At 40.6% G+C, this 27,110-nt stretch overlaps 1 protein-coding gene across 3 annotated transcripts; it reads right to left on the reverse strand.

Annotated features, from left to right (window-relative positions):
- Positions 1-8,324: 8,324 nt before the first annotated feature.
- KCTD18 (potassium channel tetramerization domain containing 18) lies at positions 8,325-25,608 on the reverse strand. 3 transcript variants are annotated; one of them, XM_074339765.2, is made up of 8 exons: positions 25,471-25,587; positions 25,091-25,236; positions 22,440-22,675; positions 20,862-21,073; positions 18,264-18,457; positions 17,231-17,325; positions 13,992-14,094; positions 8,325-10,826 (listed from the first exon to the last, which is right to left on the reverse strand). In XM_074339765.2, exons 3-8 carry the CDS (start codon positions 22,597-22,599, stop codon positions 10,322-10,324), a joined length of 1,269 nt encoding a protein of 422 aa, XP_074195866.1. In that variant the 5' UTR covers positions 22,600-22,675; positions 25,091-25,236; positions 25,471-25,587; the 3' UTR covers positions 8,325-10,321. The 3 variants fall into 3 exon arrangements, with proteins under 3 accessions (XP_074195866.1, XP_019602050.2, XP_074195868.1); XM_019746491.3 differs by lacking the exon at positions 25,091-25,236 and having other exon boundaries at positions 25,471-25,608; XM_074339767.2 differs by lacking the exons at positions 25,091-25,236; positions 25,471-25,587 and adding an exon at positions 24,615-25,042.
- Positions 25,609-27,110: the final 1,502 nt, after the last annotated feature.

Here is a 27,110-nt window from a genome sequence, read left to right on the forward strand (position 1 = left end):
ATGAAAGATAAATGTTCAGGACTGCCATTGCCCGTTTACTCCATCTGAGGCCCTGAATTTATATTTTACAAGACAGAAGTACTTTGTACAACTTTTGTGTAGCAAGATTTGACTCACCACTGAAAAATGTGTTTATATGTGACAGCTTTAAAGATGAGTCAAATAATTCTTGCAACAGGGAAACAATGGTTGCCAGGTCAGGAGTGCACGTGTGTTCGTCAGGGTTGGACCCAGCCACTCTCAACCCTGACTCACTCGTTCAAGTTGCTCTTGGGGTTAAGAAAGCTCAAACCCGTTCCTAAACACACAGCAAATGCTCCCAGCTCACTGAAAAGAAACAAAAATGCTAACAAATGTTGATTATCTCTTTTCCTGGATTTTGCCTTTCTTTGTAGCCCCTAGACATGTGAGCATTTACTAATTTGCATTTTGGAACAGTCATTTCAATATTTTAGTGTCAGGCCACTAAAATATTAGGTTGGTGCAAAAGTAATTGCAGTTTAAAAAGTTAAAATTAATTGCAAAAACCGCAATTACTTTTACACCAACCTAATACTATATTACTAAATACTATTCCCTGTTCTAGTGGAACCATTGCTGTAATCCTAGAGATCTGGGTCGAATTCGGCCATTCTTTTAAAATGTTTTAAACTCCTCTTTAAAAACCCACTGACTAGGAGCCCTCCGGGACAACAGCCAGAAGAATAGAGTCTTCTCTCTCAAACATTTCTCTAGTAGAGGTTAAAACATTTTAATACCCATGAAGATGAAATAACTTCAAAACTCAAACGACGTTATCCCACCAAGACCATTTGTGAAATTCAAACCTATTGGGTTCCCAATTACATTCCACATTTACATTTCATTTGATAATGTCTACATACTCCAGCTCTACCTTGTTGAACCTCTCCTGGGGGAGTGGGGAGAGCTGAATGCAGCAAATCCCAGAAAGTTAAACACAAACCAGTACAAATTTCAGCCTCAAAAAAGACTGTACAAGAATCTGGGGAAAGAACCCAGAAACACACCATATCCAATTTAAAGGTCAGTTCTTGAGCCGTTCAATTCTGCTGGCATCAGAAAAAAAAAGATTCTAATTAAACATTCTTTGGAAACCCACATCTAATGAGGTTAATGGCAAAAGTTGCCAGATCAAAAGTGACCTACAAATTTTTGCCAAAGAAAGAGATTTGGGAATTCTGACTCTGGAAGCTTAGGTCAGAGCCTCAATCTTAACCATGACAAAAGGGATTCCAGGGTCCGGACTGTTCTTTTCCTAGGGCAACTAGGAAGAAGGGGGCATCAAGAGAACAACTAGACAGGAAGAGGCTTGCATTCAACACCATCTTTATTTAACTTAGAGTGTCCTCCTTCCCGCCATCCCTCCCAGCCTTTCCATTGTACTGGATCCTACACTACCTCTTTAGAGTGCCTTCTTCTGTCTAGAGATGGTAAGATTTTAATTTCTCAGCAGACATTCTAGTGACAGCATCCATGAAATAAGTAATGGCACCATTTTTACCCCACTTGCTTCAGAGGCTATAGTTAAAACTCAGACATAGGTAGGCTAGGATTCCAGATTGCTCCCAGGTACCAAAAAACGAAGCAAAAAAAGAAAGAGCCAGTCACTTGCTCCCAAATTTCCTAAGCAAACTATAAAACAGCAAATAGTAATGACGATAATAATAATAATAATTTAATTGGCCAATACATTGCTCCAGAATTTTCCTACAAATACTGATCCATCTTAACTACTCTAATTTGGTGAGAAAAAATTATAAAGAGTTGCTAAATCCCCGGGATTCTTTTGTTAACTCAGAATTTGAAGTACAATTTTATACTATTCATTGCAAGCTATTACAAGGAAGTTTTTTTTACCCCTTTTCTTTTTCCAACAAGCTTTTTAAATCCTAAGGAAGTTTTTATCTATTATTAGTTTCTGAGAACCAGGTCCCCAGTCCTCGGAGGCAGATCAGCTGAAAGCAGTGTTTAGTCTCATTCTAGCAGCCCCTCAGGCTAAGGCACTCTGGTCTGGATCTTGTCATGCTATCTGAGAACCGCAGTATGGCTCTCATCACACAAGGTGCTTACAAATCATTTTTGGTGATTGATTTTCAAAAGCCCCCTTGTTTGCGAACACTGCTTGAACGTTTTTTGGTGCTACCACTAAGTTCAAGTTTCACAGGAGAAATTGACGCACACCATTTTTAGAGAACAAATATTAATAAATTCTAAAGTAAATGTGTTTATTTGCCTGAGAAAATATGTAGATTTCTGGCAGGGAGGGGAGTATATTTCAGAACCATGACTTCAACAACCAAAGAATTCCTACAGAAGATAAACGTAAAAAGTCTTGTCTAACACAGAAAGCTATCCTATTTTTAACTTCAGATACTTAAGTTTGAATTATATTTACCTATTCCTCGCTTTTGAGAGAACACAAACTTTCTGTAAATTACTTATACAGCAAGCTAATGTCATTACCCCTATGACAATACCTGACACACAGTAGATACCAGTAAATACAAGGAAAAGAGAGCAGATGTGAAACAGTGACCAACTCCAGTACCCCTAGAAAACTCCGTAGTCTAAATGGCTTGTGCAAAATAATGGGAAGGGAGCAGAGCAGCTACCGCACCAACCTTGGTGGCAGACAGCCCGGCTTCACGTTCAGGCCCCACCACCTCCACTCTGAACTTGGGCGTGTTTCTAAACACTTCATTACCTCAGTTTCTCCATGGGTACACGGGGCCAGTAACCATATCTCCCTCGAGGGGTTGTTATAAGCATTGAATAAGTTAGTATTTGCAAAGAACTTGGAATAATGTCTGATGCTGTATATGAGTCAGGTTCCAATCAGGAGTCCGTAACCAACCACAGAGTAATTTGAATGGGAAGTTTTATATAAATTTATATGGGGAAGCTTTATACATGTACATGTAATTTTTCATGTATGTACAGATATAGTTTATATACATATATTTACATAGGAAGTTTATTTATATATATATATATATATATATATATATATATATATATATATATTTACATAGGAAGTAATAATTAGTAACGGAATTAGCTACTAAAGAATACAGGAATGGTGGATACAGGCACAGTTGAGGGCGTATCTAGAACTGAGGCAGAGTGCCCAAGGAAGGAACAAGTTTGCAAGAGCCTCTCCTCTGCCTCCACCATTCTGCCCAGTGAAGAGTGGATTTGGAACCAAGAGGCAGAGTTGATGACTGGCATACGGCTAAAAGCACCGTAAGAGTCGTGGATAAACAAATAGCAGCTACGCAGCATACAGAAGACTCTCAGTGCCATCTAGCTCCTGCCCGGGAGTGGAGTGTGCTCCTGTGTGAGGAGGCCCGACCTGCTGCTGAGCGGCCCGCACTCACGGAAGATGCATGCATACGAATCCTGCCGGTGCCGCGTACCAGCTGCTGAGCAGCGTACCAGGTGCAGCTCTGCTTCAGTTTTCCCACCTGTCAGTGAAGATAATAATAATACACCTACATAATAGAGTTGGTGTATTAAATAAGTTAATATACGAAGGACTTAGATGAGTACACCTTAGTATTTATTAAGTAGATGCTTGGTCAGAACAGCAAATAAAAGTTTTTTTCTAATACTATACCGAAACCAGAAATGTAAGCGGGAGCTAATAGGAGAGGTTCTTTAATTGGCAGGCCTGAGACATCCTTCCTTCCCTGTCGTCCTCCCCTCAATTCCCACAGCTTCACTCCTGCCTGTGATTGACAGCTCCAATGTTCTCATTTATCCACAGCCCCCACTTAGGAGAGGCAGTTATTTTGCTCAGGTTAAATCACTCAACAAAGACAATGGTTCTCAACTGGGGGTAATTGATTTTGTGCCCACTCCTCACCCCCAGGTGACATCTGGAAAAGTCTGGAGACATTCTGACTGTCACAACTGGGGCAACGGGTCCTGGATAAGGACACTGCTCAACATCCTACTGTGCATAGTATAGTCACCCACCATAAAGAATGATGCAGTCCAAAATGTCAGTAGTGTCACTGTTGAAAACCCTGATCTGGAAGCGTGGGGACAGAGTCCCAGAGAGCAGTTTCCAGGTTCTCGGCCTCACGTGGAAAGGTGCTGGCTCAGGTGGTAGATGGCCGTCAGCTGTAACCAGTTAGCCATTGGCCACTAATATAACTGCCGTGGCTAAGCTAGCAAGCGCGGATTGCAGTTAGCAAGTGGGGTTTGGTCGGTTGGCAGAGAAGCAGGCGGCAGATTGCGGATCATGTGGCTCCTGCTTCCTGTGTCTCCAACCCAGCCGCCAGCGAGACTATAGTGGTATAACTCCCCTATCTACGGCTCCGTGGGTGTTCCTTTTTGGCTTCACCATGTCCTGCATTCTTATGTGGGGAGTGGGAGCTGAGACCCCGCATGACACCCTGCATGACACGCGGCGCAGCGAGCAGGGTAGGGCGCCGGCCAGAATCCCCAAAGGGGTAATTGAGCAGTTTGTGCGTATGAACACTCAGTCTTGGGAAGCCCGTGAGGAGCGGCACTGGGAACAGGAAATGCGATCTGCCTGGGAGAAATGTGACCCCTTGGAGAACTGGTGGGCCTCTGGAGCCTCCTGATGGCATGCCACCCTGTTGGCTGTGGCGGGCGTCACCTTCCTTTTGGTGGGCCGCTGCTTTGTGGGCTCCGAGAGTTGTGGACGTCTTGCTCCGAGGCCACCACCCACTCAGATACCTTGTGCGGGGAGCGGGACTCTGGCCAGGTAAGGACATCTGACTGGGCGGGAGGACATGTGGCCCCCACTGTGTGTGTTGCCTGGTGGCCACTGTTCTCAGGAGCTGGATCCCCGTGGAAGGGTGGGAAGAAGTGGACAGTTCTCAACCAGCATAAGCTGGAGAAAGTGAAGGTCGTTGCAGCCGTGTGGGCTGGAAGTGCTTGCTAGGGCAGCCCAGATGTGGGACCTATGGTCCCAGGGGGAAACACTTGCTGAGTCCTTGGTGGAAGATGAGGCCAATGAACATCCCTGGTGAAGGACTGTGGCCTATGGGGAATGGCCTTCAATCCCTGATTTGATGGACCGCTTGACGTTTGCTTGGGAACATGCCACTATGTGGTGGAACTGGTGAATGTTTACCTCCTGTTGTCTAGTCCCATTGCAACCGAGACTGGTGTTAAGAAGACATCTTCTTAGGATGCAGGCGGATGTTTGCTTCCTATGTCTCACCCAGCTTCCAGTGAGACTGTAGTGCAGGAAGACCCCTCATTGGGGTACAGTGGATGTTTACTTTCTGTGTCTCCACCGGCCGCCATCGAGACTATGTAAGCTCCTTGGCTGTGAGCCACTGTTGTTCCAGCATGGTGCCCTGAGAACCCTGGCTGTGCCCAGGAAGTAGGTAGACCCTATCGAGGACACCCCCCGGGACATTGCTTGAATGGGACTGGGGCTTTTTCTCGTGAGCTGGGTTCCTCAACACAGGGCCCTTCGCGGAAGACACTTGTCGTATAGATTGTGAGGCAATACCCTGTAGGGGTGGGGACAGAGTCCCAGACAGCAGTTTCCAGGCTCTCGGCCTCACGTGGAAAGGTGTTGGCTCTGGTAGTAGGTGGCCATCAGCTGTAACCAGTTAGCCTTTGGCCACTGATATAACTGCCATGGCTAAGCTAGCAAGCGCAGATTGCAGCTAGCAAGTGGGGTTGGTTGGTTGGCAGAGAAGCGGGCGGCGGATTGTGCATCGTGTGGCTCCTGCTTCCTGTGTCTCCAGCCCAGCCGCCAGCGAGAATATAGTGGTATGACTCCCCTATCTATGGCTCTGTGGTTGTTCCTTTTTGGCCTCACCATATCCCACGTTCTTTTGCGGGGAGCGGGACCAGAGACCCCGCATGACAGGAGAGTACAAGGGATGTGGAGAAAGGGAACAGAGACTAAGTGGATGAATGAGGACACACTGCCTTTTTCCTCCAGCTACCCTGGGTACTGGATTGGTTCAGCCTAGGTTACCAAATCCAGACTGACCCACAGCCAGAGTCTAAATGTACAATTTCTGATGTCCTTGGGCTATTTGTGTCATCTACATAGAAGCTGAGTTGCCACATCTTCCAAACCGAGAAATTAGGGGATGAGTTCCTGAAAGAGCGCTATTGAAAGAGAATGTCCAAAATTTTAAATCTTGGCAGAAGGAAAAAATATTTGCCTTTTTCCAACATTAGCAAATATACTACCTTTTTCTTTCCATAATGTGCTCTCTGTTTAAAACAAGTTTCTCTTCTAAGCTTCAGGCCCCAAATTCACTCCTGTAGCTGAGCAAAATTTTCCTAAGGTAATGAGGGCGTTAGGATAAAAGAAGGAAATAAAAAGTATGAGAAGCAACATTGTAAAGTGAAAAGTTGTTACATAAACAAGTAGGGCAGAATACTGACTGTTACTGTAAAATTCTATTTGTTTTAGCCACAGCCTACATCAGAAACCATCTACCTAGCAAATATGAAACGTGTAAGGGCTGTCGGAGACATCACGTGAACAAAGAAAAATTAGTTTTTCTGTAAGAATGTAAACCACGTGTATCTCATGAGGCTAACAGGGCAACAAGTGAAAATGGCCCCTCTGAGGCTACACCACCAACCAAATTTCCTGAATATGAAGTTCTGAAAACAGCTGGAAACCAATTTTTGTTTCTGTTAGCTATTCATGAAGTTTCCTTTTTTGGCTGTACTACATGCTTGAAATCCTGCATACTAACTGCAGCCCTCAACAAAGAATCACTCATCCACTCAAGAATCGGCAACTTGTTGACAGTTTTCAAGGGAGAGTTTTGGCACATGGGAAAATGACAGTGTTTGCCATAATTAGAAAGTTCCTAGTTAATTTAGAAACACGTATGTGTAAATCATTTTCTATAATAGAAGCTCATTTTCTATAGCAGAAGCTCTTTCCCTTCATTTTATCAAGTTCATACTTTACACTTAGTATCTATCCAACATCCTACCAAATGTAGATTAAAGCTATTCAAAGGGATTGAAAGTACAAGGCAATGCTTTGTAAGGCAACCTTACATTCATATGGATGTTAGTCTTCCCTTTACAGAACAATTTGTGCATATTCAAAAGCTATTTAAATCAAAATTTTTCAATGAACAATTTCTCAGGTAAAGCCAAAGATAACTGTATGTTAATTCCTTTCCAAAATCAAGGTATAGCTGGATAATAATTATACTGTATTTAACCATAGACTGGGAAGTGAGTCAACAATGTTTTCAATGTTAGCACTTGTTAAGGAAGCAACAGGATTCAGTCTGCAAATGAAAAACAAATTGACTGCATTCAGCAATTCCAGTGGGAGCATTAGGCAGAAGGGGAGAGGCCAGACTGCTTTTTCCCTTTCTCACAAGTCAGGCAGCATCCACCAGCGACCTCTCTAGGATCTTGTGATCCATGCCTCTGAATTACTTCACACAACTTGACAAATTTAACTGTTCTGGTCATTGCGAATAGGAACTGTGGTCCCAAGCACTGATCACAGTACTAAGGAACTTCCAAGAGCACCTCCTGTGTCCTGACAGTATAAACTCTGCAGGGTCGGAAATCAGCTTCTGCACCCCTTGAACCCTGCTACCCGATAGTTTTAAAAACCAGTGGGGTGCAGTGAGGGGGGTTGCCCTAACTGTTCAGAAATGCACTGAAGGCCTGTTGCATAGCAGGAACTGCAGGTACAGAGGCAATAGCAGCCCTGTCCAGTAGGAGAGGTGTGTCATCCAATACTTTAATACCTTTCTGCTCAAAACCTTTAAATATTAAACACATTCACACTTTCATATCCACATCCTCCCTCCAGCTTTTCCTTTGGTCAGTGATGCTATGTCATTCTGTGGAAATCAGATTATGAGGCTCAAATGTGTGTGTGTTGCTGGGGGATGGGGGGTTATGATCGTACAACTTTAACTTTGCTGAACTTCATTTTCTTGATCTTCAAGGAACCAGGAAAGGTTACCTTCATTAAGTCGTTGTCTGAAACTAAAGAGCAAAATGAACACAACGAAATAAAATATATGACAATAGTTTATAAACTGAAACAAAAACTTCTTTAGAAATAGACAAAGCAAATCCTTCAGTAGGCCGCCACTGTCAGCCTTACGCTCTCCACGATATAACTAACTAATGAGGGCAAAACAGTTTTCAAAAGAGAGATTACCTGGAAAGTCAATTATCTTTTTTTCATATGAGCAGCACCTAATATCCTACTCACCATTAAGAATTTCTATTGTCCCCTGATCCAACAGCCACATAAACCTACTTCTCCAAAGTAATAACACAGAATCACTATTTATAAAACATGCTTTCCTTTTTAAAAAATTTTTATTTTCTCCTGTAAGAGCAATGGGTTATAATGAGATTGCCAAAGCTTTCATATTTACAGGGTCTGGTGTTAGGAAAAAGGTGTTTTCATGGGAAATTAACCTCATCCCTATGAACCACACCCAAATAAAGTAAGCCTCAAGTTCCAACAGCATCCTGAATTTGACTTTGACTCCTGATACCCATGAGAGACCATTTGCCCCTTCCCACCTCAGCTGTGCCACAGCTTAGTAGTTATTCCAAAACCTCTCTTCTTATAAAGGCTAAATGTGCTAAATAGACTATCCCTTAAATTACCTGACGCAAAGAAATGCAGGCTGTTGACTGAATCACCCACGATAAATATTCAACATGTTTTTTTTCCAGATAAATGTTTATTATGTATAAAATACACATTAAATATTTTAGTAGTATAAAATTTTCTTACATGAATCAATTCAAAATATCCTAGATCAAGCAATACTAATAATGTCCTAATTGGAAGTTCTCAAAATTCACTATGGTCTGATTTTTCAGAATACCTGGATTCTCTATAATAGTATTTTTCACAGGTAACTGAATATTTTGTATATTCCACAGGGGAATGTCATTCATGACTCTTCAGTTAAATATTTGTTTTTTCTGGCCAAATACAACATCCATTTTAAAAGGCTGCTGGTATTTGGATAGCTATCCAAAATTGGTTTAATTATTTTATCCATTACCTATACAGGAAAGCAATTTTGTAAGCAGAAATAGATAACGTATATAAACTTCACCAGCTTTCAAACTATTAAAGGGCTCCAAGGCTTAAGAACAAGTACAGTAACAGAAAATGTCACTTGTTATGGAAAAGTTTTACTTTATTTTTCAAAATGTAATGTTTTCATATATTTACCCTTTCAAAGCAATGAAAGCACAATAAGCGCGGAGTAAAAAATACCCTGCTTTATGAACTTATTTTTAACACACTGAAGGCATTCTGCTCACTGAAGGCAGAAATATGTGATCCAATTATAAAACCTAACGTGTGAGTAAACACACACAACTGAAGAGTTGTGGGAAAATAGAGGATTAATCAAAATGCTCTGTTTAAAAATAGTAAATTCAAGTCATGTGAAAATTTTATGCATAAAAACTCATATTGAATAATCAGAATGACTCTTCAATGGTCATTTCTGGGGGAAAAAATTAACTATAGTTAAAAAGTTAAACTTTTAACTTCTTTTTTAAAATACTTTCAAAACTTCACTATTCAAATTAAAATATTTTAATTTATTCCAAAGACATGTTATATAGCTTTTATCCCAAGAAATACTGTGATGTATAAATCAATCTGTTAACGGAAAAGAGTAAGAAAAGCCAATCAATGAAAGAAAATAGTTCTACTGAGAGTCCAAGTGTGATCTCAAATTATTACCTTTATTTTCCTCCCCATTGTTTCTTTTCATGTGGCTTTTCCTGACTGAGAATAACTTGTAGGGAGTTCACCTTGATAAAAGTTTTCTCTCAAATCTCTCTTGGCTCTGATAAAGCACAAGAAAGCCCTAACACCACCCTCTCTATTTCACCAGACAAGAATATCTAAGCCCAAACTGACTCCTCTCTCTGGGCTGCAATGCATAACATTACAAAAGTGCCTAAAGTATGTAATTACTTTAGCAACAAAGTAAACTTCTCAAGAGATGATTTTGCTGTACTGTTTTGTTGCCTTTATACCAATCAATCATTAAAAAAAGAACACAATTAAAAACCTGAAATTCAAACTGTAGACAAATTATCATTTAAAAGTTGGGAAAATGAGAAGTAAATACAGCCCTAACCACCTAAAGTCTCCCCTCCTCCATTCCTACTTCACACAATCTATTTTTCCCATACTTATCCTGAATAGAAACATTAAGTTTTCACCTCAACTGCATCAACAAACAGTGCCACTTATGCGTAGCAAACAGGGTGGGAGCTCTGGAAGCAACCAGAACCTCTGAGCCCACCGTTTCCATCAATCAGCCTTGCCCTGCTCATTTTTGGTCCGCACGCCCATGGTGGGTGCTTCGTGGGGCGGCGGTTCTGGGACCCCCTCGGGCCTCACTGCTGTGCAGGCAGGCGGGGAAGGCCCGGGGGCACACAGTGGAGTCCGCTTCAGTTTTACCACTCGATGTGGGGTGGCCTTCTTGTCGGAGAGCAGAACTTCAGCTGGAGGAGGGTCTGTGGCTCCGTTTTCAGCACTCCTGGTCCCATGGGAAGCTGGGGAATGCCCAGGTAGCCCAGTGCCCACCAGGGACGGGGTTTTCGATGATGCCGAGCGCTGAGCTGTACTTCTGCCTGGACACTGGTTTGCCATGGCCTGGGACCAGGCTTGGAGGGCACTGGCTGGAGACACCCTAATGGAAGCTGAGTTCTTGACTTTAATTTGGGTGCTGGTGGAAGGGCCCACAAATCTGACCGGCTTAGGACCAGTCTTACAGTTCCCATCTTCTTCCTCTTCATTAAGTGCTATCAGTCGCCTGTAAATACAGAAGCACATTATTATCAGCAGTTATAAGGAATGAAACCGTCTCCAAAATTTACCTTCAAGGTGAACGAAAAGGGTCTCAGCAAGAATTTGAGTCGAGAGGTTTATAAATATCAACATACTTCATCTCTCATCTCCCTCCATGGTCTATAAGTAAATCAGCAAATTTACAAAAGATTGTTTCAACTTGAATACAAATTCTTTTAAAATCACACAGAATACCAACAAATTAAAATTTGGAGATGAGCTGTTACAGGAGAACTATACAGCATATCATTCTGCTCCCCAGAATCCTGATGTGATCCAGAGGATAACCAGGAATATCCCAAGTTGTTTTCCCCAGAGCAGTGTTTCAAGAGATTTGCTGAGGAAAAAAAAGGGTTTCACAATCAAATAAACTTGAAAAATGATGCTGCATATTTTATTCTCCTCTCGGAGTTTTAAAATCTATATGAACAAATGAAAGGTTCTGAGAAGGCCTATAGGAAGGACACCTATTTGACTTTGTTGGATCCAGATTTCCCAACCATTCTGTAATGACACCTTTAGCACCCACTAAAATTAGCATTCTATAGGACATGTTTTGGGAATTGCTAGAGCAGTCAAACCCATGGTAGAGTTAGATGCCTTTTGAATTTGAGAAGTATTAGGCAAACCTTCACAGATTGCAACTGAGTTTACCTTTCATTATAAAAAGCCTAAAGGCGGAGCACTGCTTTAAATGACTTTAAAACTGTCAAACCACCACTGTCTAAAACCTGCCTGTTCCTTCCACTGCTGCCACCAGTGTCACTTCATGAAGACCACCTCCTGAACTCAAAGTGTAATAGCAATCCTCCAACTCATCTCCTCACCCAGCATTGTTGTGTTTTCAGAGGCAAATATAACATAGTGAACTCGGATTCTTGGAAATGGGGTCATAATAGCATGGTGATTTGAAAATTGCCATGTGTAGCAAATGCAAACACAACAATCCCTCCTTATCCACGCTTTCGCTTTCCAAGGTTTCAGCTACCCACAGTCAACCACGGTCCAGAAATATTAAATGGAAAAAATCTAGAAATAAACAATTCATAAGTTTTAAGTTGCATGTCACTCTGAGTAGCATGATGAAATGTCACACGGTCCTGCTCCATCCCACCTGAGATGTGAATCATCCCTCTGCCCAGTGTCTCCACGCTGCAGACACAACCAGCCCATCAGTCACGTAGTAGCCGTCTCTGTTATTAAATCAACTGTCATGGTATTGTAGTGCTTGTGTTTGAGCCACCCTTATTTTACTTGGCCCCCAAATAAAAGAGCAGTGATGCTGGCAATTTGGATATGCCAAAGAGAAGCCTTCAAGTGCTTCCTTTAAGTGAAAAGGTGAAAGTTCTTGACTTACTAAGGAAAGAAAAGAAATCATACGCTGAGGCTGTTAAGATCTACAGTAAGAACAAATCCATCCGTGAAATTGTGAAGAAGGAAAAGAAATTTCTGCCAGTTTTTGCTGTTGTACCTCAAACTGCATCAGTTACAGCCACAGCACGTGATAAGTGGTTAGTTAAGATGGAAAAGGAATTAAATTTGTGGGTGGAAGACGCGAACAGAAAACATGTTCCAACTGATGGCAACACGTGGTGTCAGAAAGCACTGAGACTATATGACGATTTCCGCAGGGGCCCCCAGAAACGAGTGGCACCAAGCCATTTAAGACAAGTAAGGGGTGGTTACACAGATTCAGGAATAGGTTCGCATGAAAAAATATAAAAATTACTGGAGAAGCTGTATCTGCCAATGAAGAAGCTGCTGCCACACTTCCAGCAGAATTGAAGAAGTTGATGAAGGAGAAAGGACACCATCCAAAACAAGTCTTCAGTTAGGGTATGGTACTATTCAGGGTTTCAGGCATCCACTAGGTGTCTCGAAACATCCCCCGCAGATAAGGGGCGACTACTGTATAATATATTCAACCCTAAAACTCGACTGAACCTAACCAAATTTTCTCTGGCGGGTCAGATGGTTCTTTGGGAGTTCACAAGTGCTTTAAACTTACCATTCTCATTATCCTGTCGATGCATAAAAAATGACGTTTAATAAAATCCCAGAGGAAAGACAGCGAACACAGAGGAGAGTCTCCATAACACTATTCCTGCTGCTTTGTTTTCTGTCCACGTCTTCCACTAGACTCTAGACCAAGGTTTCTTAATCTTGGCACTATTGCTATTTGGGGTGGGATAATTCTTTGCTGTGGGCTTGCCCTGTGCATTCCAGGGTGTTTAGCAGCACCCCTGGCAACAGCATCCCCCACTCCACAGTGTGACAGCCACAGATGTCTCCAAACATTGCCAAATATCCCCTCGGGGACAAAATCACCCCCAGTTGAGGATCGCTTCTTTAGACCCAAATAATATTTGCTAACTGTAGGTTCAATGAGTGAAATAAATAATGGTAACAAAATGAGCGCCTTTAAGAAAAAAATATCTGTTTTAACAAGAGATGATTAACTACTAAAAACTGAATAAACTCCGCATTTCTGTGAAAGATCCAGAAGGCACAAGCAAGAGAACATTCTGGAACTTCATAGGGCCATTGGATCAAATTCTAGAGCACATGATCAAAAAATCAGAATGTTTAAAAGCCATGGACAGTACCCAGACAATAAAAATGATTTTAAGTGTATTTAAAGCACAGTGAAAGACACAGATGTGAAGTGAATTCAATGCTAATAATTTCATAGAACACAAGAAAATACTATTAAATTAAAATGCTACTTGTGGCCATGAGAAGGAGAAAGGAATTCGGAATAAGTAACAGGAAAGTTCAAATATTAAGTCCAATAAATAAATTTTTTGACTACTGCCTGATAAAGCCTGGATTTCACTTTTGTGGGGAAAACTACTTACCAAAGCACTGCCACTGTGTCCAGTATTTTTAAAATCACACTCTCACAAAAAGAACATACTATATAACTCAGTTTTATGGAATTATTTGCATTTTTTACATAGTTTTGATAGCTGTGCATTTATCAAGGTTTATATTTTGATGTTAAGGCAGAATATTCGTCTAGGTGATTAATAAGCTTAGTAAGGTCAAGAACCACTATTCATTTCCCCAATAAAGACAGTAAAAACGTAGGTCATAGATTAAAAGCAAACATCAACAGCACATAGATAACCTCTTTCGAATTGGGGCCATGTGACGTAGGTTTCCAAGTAAAGGCCGCTCTTCCAGAGTCCAACATTCTATCAGCTCATGAGGTACCCGCCAGTAGCTCACACCTGGAAGATAAAAAGACACAATTAAGAGAGCCATTGTCCACCACAAAATGTTCAGACACACTGTTTCATGCAGGCCAGCCAGGAGTTTGAGGTTCATGTTCATGCCTACCATTTGATGAAGGGAAATGTCCACTGGAAGTGCTCCCACGAAGAGCCAGGGCAATAGTGGCACAGCTCATGACCTGGGTGTAGGAAGAGCTGGCTACCAGCCCCGGCTCGGCCACTAATAATCAGCAGGTATTACATGGGCCCTGTGTGGCTGTGTGTGCCGGTTAGAGGGGACAGACTCGAGCCAGGATTGCCTGGGCCTGAATCCCACTTCTGACACTCACTACTCACGTGGCCTTAGGAAACTTACTTTTCTGTGCCTAAATTTTCTCATCTGTGAAATGATGACAATCACGGTATTAGGTTGGTGCAAAAATAATTGTGGTTTAAAAGGTTAAAAAAAAAATTGCAAATACCACAATTACTTTTGCACCAATCTAATACATACCTCACTGGACTGTTGAGATGATTAAATGAGTAAATAAATGCAAACTGCTTAGAAGAGGGCCTGGCACAGACTAAACACTCAAGAGATGTTAGGTTCCTTTACTATAAGTCACGGTGTTGGCTGCAGCGTTGGGATTGGACAGTGGGGGCTAACACTAGCCCTGTCTGCCTCATTGGGTTGCTATGACCATCAAACCAGGTGAATTTTTTGAACCACTCTGTAAGAGGCAACCACTATATGAATATGAAATATCACTACTCTATAAGCACCTTTGCAAACAAGAATAATCTGAGTTAATATGTTAGACCAAAATTCCAATCAAATTCGCTTTAATTCTGAAATCTAATGTTTCTGATTGAAAGCTGAAAATGTATTCTTATGAACCTTGAAAACATTGTGCTAAGTGAAAGAAGACAGACACAAAGGTCACATTTTGTATGATTCCATTTATATGAAATATCCAGAAAAGGCAAATCCATTGAGATAGAGAGGAGACGGGAGGCTGCCAGGGGCTGAGGGGAGACACAAATGAGGAGTAACTGCTTAATGAGTACTGGGTCTCCTTTTGGGGGGATGAAAATATTTTGAAACTAAATAGAGGTGGTGGTTACACCTTATTGTGAATGTGGTAAATGCCACTGAAATTAAATAATCTATCTTTTTTTCTTTAATATTTTACTGTGTAACTTTCTTATCACATAGTACTTTTCTTCTTATACCTTTATTGGGGTTTATATTTGATCTCTGCATATATTCTTACACCAGAAACACATGGTTTTTATTATTATAGAGCTATAGCATGTTTTACTATCAAAGAGTTAGACTCATCCCTTTAACCATTTCTATTTCCCAAAATGTTCTCGGCTATTTTACCTGTTTATTCTTTCAGAGGAATTCTAGAATCATTTCAAGATTCCCAAAGAGTTCTATTAATATTTTGGTAGGAATAGTGTTAAACTTATAATTTAATCTGAGAAGAACTGACGTCGTTATAATACTCAGGTTTCCCATTCGAGACCATGGCATGTCTCAGCATAATCTCCATGTCTTCTTTTTTATGAATGGATGGATGGATAAATACATTTTAGCACTTTTCTTCATAAAACATCAAGCATTTCTTGGCGAGGCAGTCCTAGTTATCTTACATTTTATTTATTGCTATAGTGAATTGGATTTCCCCCCATAATTTCTAGTTAATTTATAAGTAAGCTGCTGATCTTTGTTTACTTTTATTATATCCAGCTAGTTTAGTCTACTAAACTCATCATTTAAAATACCTTTAGTTGATTCTTTTGAGTTTTCTAAAAAGACATATTGTCCACAAATAACAGTAACTGTCTTCTTTCTTCTCATGGGTCTTCCTTTTACTTCTGTTTCCTGTCTTGTGGCTTTCCACAGGCCTTCCAGAACTTTATTAAATCACAGTGATGCTCCATTACATGCTCTCTAAAAAGCTGAAATCAGTTGCACGCTTAGTAAAAGCCAGTGATCTAGCTCTCCACTCCAGCTTCCTAAGTCAGTGGAGAAAGAAGCCCAGCCAGGCCCTCCTGAAGCCTCCTGGGCAACTGCCAGCCCAGAGGCACTAAAGGAGACACGAATACCAAGCGATCTGTTCCTCAACGTAAACTCAAGTGCCTCAAAGTCAATTAAATCCAAAATAATAAGCTTAAAGAGAACAGCACTTCTTTCATTACACTTCATCCTGTCTGCTTGAGGGGTATGAAAAGAAAAAGGAGGAAAAGTAAGAGGGGCAAAGGGAGGAATGAAAGAAGGGTTGGTACTAGCACCCTGCCTGAGGAAGAACGGCTCATGTGGTTTTTAAAAGCCTCTGCCTCTCCTTTTATTCCATTTTACGTCACGTGCAATGGCTGTCTCTACCAGCTTTTAAGATCATTTAAAGACTGAGATGTGTCTTATTTATTTTTGGACCCAATTTTAGGACTCACTATAGTGCTTGAATTTAACACTCAATAAATGCTTGTTAATTAAGGGGAAAAAAACAAAACCTTAGGCATAGAATAGTTAACCCTCTGTGATCCTTAAGGAAGTGGCATGGCCTCTCTGAGACTCAGTTTCCTCATTAATAAAGTGGTAAATAGCATACATGTTTGCTTTAGGACTAAGAGATAATGAAGTTAAACTACTTATCACACTAGAAATTAAACAGCATTATTATTATCAACTCATATAAGCAGCTTGGTAAAAATGGTCAAATTTCAAAGTGTGCATTTAAAGATTATTTTAATTATTTTATAAGGGCTCTTTAGACATCTTCCCCAGCATTATTTTCATTTCCTCCTTTTTTTTTTTTCGCTTATACATTTTATGCATAATTTAGAGGTATCTCCATAGGACAATACAGGTACACAGTAGGTGCTAAGTAAACTCTCATTTAATTGAACGAAATAAGTATAAGCAACAAAAGCATATTTCAGGTTACTGAATTACAAACTATTAATAATATCTAGCAACTCAGGGGGTTTAAAGATTTGTAGGTAAAATGTCTCAATGTTATCATGACATGACAAATACCTGGATCTACATAAAAATATACTTTCTCAAAAAAAGAAATGCAGTAGTTGAGCTTAGTCTTAAGGAAGAGTCTACCTTCTGCCATGAAATAAAAGCATTGTACTATACCTTTTCCTTCCCAAGCATCAAAGGCATCCATCATTTTCTTCAATTCTGCTGCTGAATAATAGCTCCAAATGTACTGAACATTATTTCCCGCCTCTCTAGAAATAATGCAAAAGCTAATGAAAATATACAATCTAGGCACAAGTGTGTATGTGTGTGTATTACTATATACAAAAATAATATACTATATGAGTATTCTAACATACATTTGAAAGTATTTAATTCCACGATATAGGATATGCAGACAAGTCAACAAGTCTTTAAAATAAGTTTTCTAAAAAATATCACCTAACTCCAGTAAAGTTGAAGACACAACTTTGATTAAAACTTTCCTAGCACTGTGCCAGGCACTTATATACCTTATATAGAAACACCCCTACCTGTAAAGAATTCAGAAAATGATGATATATTTCTTCATTTAAGAAACAAGCTCATGTGGTCGCACATTAGTCACTAACATGTGACCCAATCCAGTCTCCCACAGAATTAAAAAAAAAAAAAATTGCTAAGCAAATTGACCAGTGTAAATAAGATTACAGGGAAAACGTTAATAACCCTTAAGAATTTAATATGTTTAAGTCATAGAATTTTAAAGTTGGGAGGGACCAGGGAAGTCTTTCGTGATTTCTCAGAACAAGACACCAAGGCACAGGCCAGTCCTGGGTCACTTAGTGGGCCTGCTGACATCTAGGTCAGTGCTTCTGCCCCTGGTCTAGGGTCAAGGGGACATACCTCGGCATGTGGCTGTGCTTTGCTTTCTGTCTCTTCTTTCTTTTCATAAAGCCTCACAGGGGATTCTGAATGCCCACTCCCAGATGAGAACCACTGCACTAGACCATGTAGTTGGCCCATAGCTTATATATATGTGAAATGGTCTTAATTATAATCTCCCCATCTTGACAGTTCCAAAAGCTCAGTCTGTCTATTGAGAAGTGCTGATGGTCTTTTCGGGTCAATCACATATTCCGTTCAGTAACACCTTAGAGAAGACCAAGACTTTACTTTGTTCCTTTTTCATTTTTAAATATGGACATACCTCTTAAAAATGCATTTACTGTGAATTCTTCCTCCAAGCTGCTTATCAATAGCATCTGTTCCATCAGTTTTTGTGGAATATACACCAATAATTCTACTCTCACAGCTTGCACCAGATGTGTTAAGATAGTGGAGAACCCAAACTGTTGGTTTATTGCAAACTAAACCATACGAATCACAGAAGTCTGTTAAAGCCTGGAGAAATAAATAAATAAGTAAATAAATATAAAATTTGAATTTAATTCTGGAAAGTAATTTTTTAATTAAAAAATAATTTGTTCTGTTACTTTCATGTAAAGTTGCAATTTCAGTTGGTCATAAGGGAAATTAAAAGATTATAAATTTCAACCTAGTCTTTATGCCTTCAAAAACCAAACATGAATTTGTTGAATTTGGGGTGGCGGAGCAAATCACAAGAAGCACCACCCAAAAACCCCAACACCTTTTCATTTAGAGAATTATTTTCCACACGGAAATTCTCTTTTATTTCCTCCCTCTTTAGCTTCACTGCTAACATAATGTTTCATTTTAAAATTTTCATATAACTAAGAGTTAGACTTTTTTACTTTTCCCTTTATTTTCCCCCAAATTTCCCATTTGACTCAATCTTCCTTTCCCCTTCTACTGACTAGTCATGGCTGATCCTTATTTTTAACTCCAATTCCAATCATGGATTAAGCAGATTAACTTGCTCTTTTACACTTAAAGATACAAACATATGAACTGAATACATACTGTCTGAACTCATTTGGCATTTATCCAACTATTCATTCATTTACTTGAATATTAAGTACCTACAATGTGCTGAGCACTGTCTAAGGCCCTGTAGATATAATGGTGAGCAAAAGACAGGATCCTGGCCCTCCTAGAGTTTACAGCAGGGGTGTCCAAACTGCGGCCCGTGGGCCAACTGCAGACCGCGATCCATTTTTTATTGGCCCGCAGCAAATTCCAAAAATATATTTAGTTTACTTAAATAAACCGGGTGAGGCAATACGTACTTCACCTCGAGTGAGTGGCCCGGCTATTTGTGTATTTTACCGCATATGGCCCTTGGTGAAAAACGCTGAAAAAAGTTTGGACACCCCTGGTTTACAGCTACTAATGCAGAAGACAGACACTAAATAAGCCACTAGCACACAGTGTAATAAGTGCTACCAGGTGAGCCTAGGAGGTGCTATGGGGCACGGAGCAGGAGGGCGTCACTCAGGGGAGTGGCAAAGGCCTTCCCCAGAAATGGCATTACTGCTCTGAGCGCCCCGAGGGCAGACACTTCTGTCAGTTTTGGTTCCTATCTCAAGTGCCTGGAATAGTACCTGATACAAAAGAGATGCTTAATATTTACTGACTCAGTGACTGAAAATAGGGCACTGACATATCTTGTATTTTCCTTTACTATCGCTATCTAACTCCTGTGTTGGTTTTTAACTTTACTTACACTTTTATGAGAATTCCCAACTATATTATAAACTGTTTAAGGATGAGAATTGTATGTTGCCTTTCTTTGTGTCTCACAGAGTCCCTAGAACAGTGCTCCACGTGCCAAAAACATGTGAAATAAATGTGTTGGCGGACAGAATGAATGTGCGCATGCTACGTCCCTTTTGCATACAGACCAGATATAAAAGACTACAGAATTGAGACTTGAGAAGACGAATGTTAACCACCCCCCCCAACCTTCCAGTCAAGATTTTTCAGCCCCGTTCTGCAGATGTGGCAAACAGCACCAAAAGACTACCTAACGACTCAATGTATAAATAACTTCAGCAGCAGAACCCATACATTCATGCAAATTCCTGAAGGGGAGCTGGAACCAAATCAACTTTCTCTTCATGCTGCACTCCTAAAAGCCGTATCATCAGCTTGCTCTCCTAAACCCTGACATCCAAATCAATAAATTCAAATCAATTCACAACAGTTTTCACTATTAACAATGATCTAGGACAAATATTTTTCTTAGATGTCCAAAGGTGCTAATAGCAAACGTAATACTCACCAATAAAGCAAAAAAGATAATGAAGCTTTTAAAGTCATGTAAAGATCTTTAAAGTGTGATTTAAAACAGAAGTATCTTTAAAAAGACTGATCTCAAAGTGAATTAATCAAACTGGTGTTTTCACTTAGTAACACGCTGCTACATTCACTAAATCATGTAAGAGATTTTATACAATCTTTTATTTATTATGACCATTCTTTCAAAAAATCACTTCAGGAAACAAAATAATACCACTATACCCTCACTTACTACAGTATTGCTCTTAATTTAAAAAGGACTTCAAGAGAACAATTCTACAAAACAGCCATCAAAAAGTGTTAAATCTCTAATGAGGAATAAAAACTTCATAAACCTTTGAATGGCGATGTAATACACTTTCCTAGAACAGAATTTGGGCCTTAAAAATGACTAGTACTGAAGAAATGGTGTCTTCAAAAATTATGAAAAAGTAACACTGTCTCATGTTTGGTTTTAGGTGACAACATGGGCTAGGCAAAATAACTCACATTGCTTTGTGCTTAATAAATGTGTATGTGTGTATATATATATATATATATATATACACACATATATATATTTTAAAACTTAAGAAAATGCCAAGACCTTTTTAAGTTCTATATTTGACCTTAAAGAATATGTCTCCATTTCATTGGCCAAGTGGTCAGACAGGCTATACGGATAAGGGATGCCAAAGTAATCAGCCTCTTCCTGCAGAGCAACACGGGTTTGCTCATCGGTGGGAATGTGAACTTCTCCATGAAGATAATCCAAAAGGTATTTAAATAGATGTCCATCACGATCAATAACACAAGCCCCTAGAAAACATGCAGTTCAAAAATGATTGCACAGATACATATGACCATCGACAAAATTTCAACATGTCAAACTAACATCAGGCTGAGGTTAGAAATGTTTCTCCCAAGAACGTTAACATCTAGTATTCAAATAGATTCGGTCACACTTGGTGATCCTCTCTGTTCTCACCAACCATATAGGAAAATGTATTCTGAGCTCCATTTGGAATTTTGGATACAAGGACCATACTTCCACAATGGCCACTACAAAAGCCATGGAGACCTCAGACTACGGGTAGAAATGGAAGCTTACCCCTAAGCTCAGCCCAGCTGGGCCAGGAAAGGCGTATGGAGTTCCTCCCTAGTGAAGGCTTGCGGGGTGATCATTACTAGGTCCAGTGTTTGTGTCAACTTGCAGCGCTGACATACAAACCCAGGGTTTCTAACTCCAGGCATGCCATGTGTTTGGATTTATTAGATTAGTCCCTTTGTACTGTGAGAACCCATACTTTAAAAAATAAATGCAATGCTGGTACTACTTTATGAGAGACTACTCTTAGATAATTTATCAGAATTAAAAAACACTTCTGTGTGATGTTACTCAATAATTCCTTTTCTCCCTTAATTAGTTTAGAAACAAAGGAATTAAGGAGGTAAGACTTGGGGACAGAGAAAAACATTCATCTCTGCTTACCATCTTTTCACCAGCAACCTTTCTGTCCAGATGGACATTAAGCCCTGGGCACCAGTCATCATGAGTTTTCCATTCTTTCAACTGCCATTCAGTTGGCAAAGCAATCCTTCAAGACCCAGGATTACTAACAGCCCTTCATACTCAAGATGACTCAATCCCTCCCTTCTAACAGAGAAGAGTGGGTTCCATGAGCCCTGAAACCCCTAAAATGTGCAGAAAGCATGACTTACAGCCAGACTAGGTGATAAATTTAACGCTAATTCTACACTAACAATGACTGCCATGTCAGTTATGAGGGCAACTGCTTTCTCCAGAGATAATACATTTTTGAACTCAGAAAACACAGGGAGAAGTTAATGTATTTATTTAATCAGCCTCAATACCTTTTCCCATGGAGCTGCATGAATGTAACAACTTTCAAAATATAATTAATCCCCATAATTAGATCACGGTTGGTCTTTACACACACTCACTTTTTTGGCAACTTTTTGCAACAGCATCACAACGTCTAGAAACTGGTATTTTAAATTCTCCGTGTATTTAATAAATCTCCATACAGTCCTAATGACCACACTAATGAATTAGTAAACTAATCTAATACATTCCGTTGTAATTATAAAAATCAAAAGGAATTTAAACTAGACGCCTATTTTAATGACTATTCACGATCATGCTTACACTTTAAATATTTACCTGATTCATCTGTTTTTAGAGGAAAACGACCACTGAACATGGATGCCAGCATGGAGTCCTTAAAGCGGCACAAAGACTCACGCCTGGCTGTGTAAATACAGCCACCCACATTCAGCCGAAGAATATCTAACATCTCTTCTTCTGTCTTGTGACTTTCCATTGCTCCCACAAACACCTGAATTTTTGCCTTGAAACACTTTCAAAAACTGCAAAACAATGGTGGTCCTGGTCCCCCTCTGTAAAAACAAAGGACAATCACCACTGACATTTCCAACAACACTCTAACTAGATAACAACATAAATACATTTTCACGTGATTTAAAATAAATTCCTCAGCACTGGCAACACTGAACTGAAGGATTTTTATACAATATGAAAGAAGTTTGAGATATGCTGAAAAGCTGGAAAACTTTGGCTCAGAAGATTTGTAAATGATAATAAACTATTACCAACCAAATCCTAGCTGTTGAGATGACTGTTTAAAGAACTGAACAAGATAATGGATTGTCTGACACATATAAAGCAAAGATGAGGTGTGCTTATGATCTTCAATATTTACATCTTTTTTTTTTCAAATTTAATATCCTTTTGTAATGAAAATGAACTGTTTCTAGTCACTGCTAGACATTCCATCATTATCAAACACCTATTGTTTTATGTAAATGTCACTTTACACAATTTAGCTTTAAAAAAATCTAAAGTCCTTTCTAGAATTTTCTGCCTTAGTTCCTTAGTTTCCAAACTATCCCTCTCTTTGTAACACTGTCTTCCAAACCTTTTGAAGTTACTAACAATAGCCACCATTTATTCATCTCATATTATATACCATCCACCTAACCTATATGACAGCAATAAAAAGTTGATATTATTTATATTTTGTAACTGCGGAAACTAAAGTTTTATCCACGCTATGGCAGATGTAAGGCAATGTGAATTTTTCACATATCTTTTTAACCGACAGTAAGTCTGAAGGAGCTGTCTAGACTGCCGAGATCAGTATATAGCATGAGATGGGGCAGCTAGGCTCTGCCACTTACTAGCTCTGGGAACTCAGGCAAATACTTACCTTCCTTGCCTGTGTCTTCATCTACAAAATGGAAGTGGGAATGGTGCCTACCTCAAAGGACTATCAGAGGAATAATCGACAAAACATAAAAAGCACATAGAACAGTTTCTGGCTTAAAGTCAATACTCAATAAATGATAAATATTACCCATAATGATATAAATGTTACCATAAGGTAATACTGAGGGACTTGATAATGGCTCTGGAGATTTAAGGAAACAAAAGAGCAGAAATTATTAACAACGGTAATTGTAATTCTTAGGTAACTAAGGAAGACATAATTTATCAACTGAGATCAGAATTCTAAGTATACCAGTAGCCAGACTGGTCCAGAAGAACAAATAACACCTCTAAATAACACATCTGACTTCTTCACTCTAAAATGGCTGAAGCTTTAGGGAAGTTTTAAGGATCTGATTTCTTAATCCATCCTGGAGCATCGAGGTGATTGTGGCTTTTATAGGGAACCTAAAATAATACTGTGATGAAAAAGGTACTCCCGATATTGAGATCCACCGTATCTGCACATCTCATAGCAAGTGTAAAATGGCTGCCAAGAGGCTTAACTACAACAATGGCAATTCACTTTTACTATGTCATCAACTAAGATCCTTTCATAGAGGCTCCCATTTAGCCAGTCTCCAATGAAATGAAAGGAGACCATTAGGCTGAGGAAAACCATGGTCAGTAGAAAGAAATTATTATGGGCCAATGGTCCAACCTTCAAAAATCACTTACGGATGTGACGTCCTGAGCTACCAGTAACTCCTGGGAGCAGCCCCTCAATGATCCATGTGAGAGAACCCCCTCTGAGGCATGGAATGGAACTGGTTCATGCTGCCCCAGTTACCAGCTTCCTGGAATTCTATCTATTCTTCAACGCCCCAGGCAAACCTCATTACTTGCATAACCGTCTCAAGCACCCCCAATGTAGAATCTTTGCACAGTTCTCCAAATATACTTTGTACCTCTGTCCACATTTTACCCCACTTGTTTAATGCCTGGTTTGGGGGACTGGAAAGCAGGACCTCTGTTACTCTTATTAAAATTCCCATTTACTGAATGCTTACTATGTGCCAGCCACTGTAGGAGACGCTTGAGAGACATTACCTAATTCACACAAAAGCCCTATTGGATAAGAAATACTGTGCCTATTGACAGATGAGGACACTGGGGAAAGAGAGTGATGTGTGCTGGGTCCACATTAAGACTGTCCTGCTAGTAAGTGGTGAAGACAGCCTTAATCCAGGTTAGCAGGACCAACTCCAAATTCTTCCTGCTGAAGCCCACACTGCCTCCTTCAGCACTGTTTTATCTCTAAGGCTCCTGACGCAGGCACTTCACTCTGAGCATCTGTCCATCTGAAGACTCCTATCGGTGGCAACGGGAACACTGCCGCACCGAGTGCAAGGATTTAAGACACCCCTGCCTCAGTCAGTATCTCCTAAGGCAGAGGCAGACGATCAACACCATTTCAAGGCTAGTCAGGATGCCCCGTCCTCAAATGCACCCGCTTAGGCTCCCCGCTGTATCGGAAGTGCCCCGCCCTCTGGAGAAGTGCCCCCAAAGTGCGGTCCTGTGACCACCTGTATCAAAAACATCTGGAACGCTTGCTGAAAATGCAGATTCTTGGGCCATGGCACAGGGTCCGGTCCAGAAAGTCTAAGGCGGGGTCGTGAGTCTGCTCGCGGACCCACTTTGAAAAACGGTGATCAAGGGACTCGCACTCCTCCTGCGAGACGGAATGAAAGGCGCTGGGACACCAGAAAGCCCCGCAGGAGTCTCCCCGCGGCCCTGGGACCCGGGAATCGGCCCCAAGCCCGAGACTGCAGCCCGGGCCGCCCATGTGATCAACGCAGCCTAGGCCCTTCTTCGGGGCGCCCCGCCGCCTCCCGGGCCCGCGGCCCACCCGCAGCCCAGCTACTCTGGACGGGCGGGACCGGGTTAGGGAGCCTCCCCGACTGACCTGGGGCCCGCCCGGCCCTCCGTGCGGCCGTCAGACACCGCGGGGCCCGATGCGGAAGTGAGCGCCTCCTCGGCAGCTCAGCAACTCTTGAAGGCGTTCGGCCCCAGCGGCGCCCCCGTGCGGTCCGGTCCAGCAGCGGCGACCAGAGGGAGGGAGGCTCCGCCCGGGACACGCCCCGCCCCGCCCCGCCCCCGGACTGGTCCCGCCCCGCCTCTCGCCACCGCCTGCCGAGCGTAAGGATACCTGTCAGGGGGCTTGGTACCCTGCAGGAAAGGAAAGTCTGGCAGGGAAATACGGGCTGGACGCCGAGGTCCTGTCTTGTTCGTTCACAGGCTGCTTTAAATATGAAGAAAAGAAACAACACCGAAGTTGCAATTGTCCGGGGTCATTTAATGAATAGTAAAAGAATGAGTCAGGTCTTTGCACCTCCTGGTGAGGGCCCTTCCCTCCAAACTGGGCTGCTCAATGCCAGGATTTATTAATATATTGCACTTGGATAAGTCCATTTGGATAGTATTTGTGGTTTACAAAGCTGTTTTACAGAGTATTCTTGTTTAATCTGTAAGACAACCCTATATTTTTATTCCCATTACAGCAAGGAAACTTGAGGCAGGAGCAAACATTTATTGACCACTTCTGTTCACCTGACATTCTGCCAAGTCCTTTGCATGCACTATTTACCTTCCTCTTAACAATAACACCAAAACAGTTCTTTCAGTTTCTAGCTGCACCCTACTTTGTACAAGAGACTTTGTAGGCATTTCAAGAATAAAACAGTCCTGTTTTCAAGGGACTTTCCCAGAGTCCACAATGATTGGTTCCTAATTCCTCTGACTGGGTCTTAGAAGGGAATAAGTCAATGAGATGTAAACCCACCTATCCCTTCAGACATTAGTAGTCAGATGAGAGAGGGAAGGTTTGTTCAACCTATAATTACTGACTACTAGCTATGGACTAGGCACTGGGAGTGAGGGACTGAACAACACAATGTCCCTGACTCATGACATGGTTTCATGTCACAATTCACAATGAATATATAACCATTATGAATTCTATTCACCAAATAACTCAGTAACACATTTATAAAGCAAAAATTGTAGGACATGCAAAGAAACATAGATAGAAATACACTAGCAGTAGGAAACTTTAATATGCCACTTTTAGTATAAACACACCAAGTGAACACAAAAATAAGTAAGGAAAATAAATATAGATGTAAATAGCACAGTCAATAAGGTAGATTTTATGGATATGTTTACTTTATACCCTGAAAATAGAGAATGCAATAGTAACAAAGAAGATTAAATATTTCAGGATACAGTTATCAAGAAACGTGCAAACCTTATATGAGAAAAACTTTAAAGCACCCTGAAAGATACAAAAATGGACTTTAACAAAGGGAAAGACATTCCATAACATCATAAAGATATCAGTTTTCTCTAAGTTAATTTATAAATTTAACAAATACCAATAAAAATACCAGCAAGATTTTTATGGAGCTAGCCAAGTTGATATTAAAATTTATATGGAAAAATAAACATGCAAAAATAGCGAGGAAACACTGAAAAAGAAAAGTTTACGAGAAGACTAGCCCTACCAGTCATTAAAATACACCATAAATCTGTCTTGTTTATCTACTC

The sequence above is a fragment of the Rhinolophus sinicus genome, chromosome 17, assembly GCF_057876585.1.
Source record: "Rhinolophus sinicus isolate RSI-liver-muscle chromosome 17, RSI-T2T, whole genome shotgun sequence".
In the NCBI taxonomy this organism is placed as follows: domain Eukaryota; kingdom Metazoa; phylum Chordata; class Mammalia; order Chiroptera; family Rhinolophidae; genus Rhinolophus; species Rhinolophus sinicus.

Bases quoted from the DNA above. Each gene is read 5' to 3' on its own strand.
- KCTD18 (XM_019746491.3), bottom strand. From the start codon at position 22,599: ATGGAAAGTCACAAGACAGAAGAAGAGATGTTAGATATTCTTCGGCTG. The intron at 18,458-20,861 runs GTCTTGGCATTT...TTATTTCTCCAG, and splicing joins CAAATATAGAACTTAAAAAG to GCTTTAACAGACTTCTGTGA. The intron at 17,326-18,263 runs GTATGTCCATAT...CATTATTTCTAG, and splicing joins AGTAAATGCATTTTTAAGAG to AGAGGCGGGAAATAATGTTC.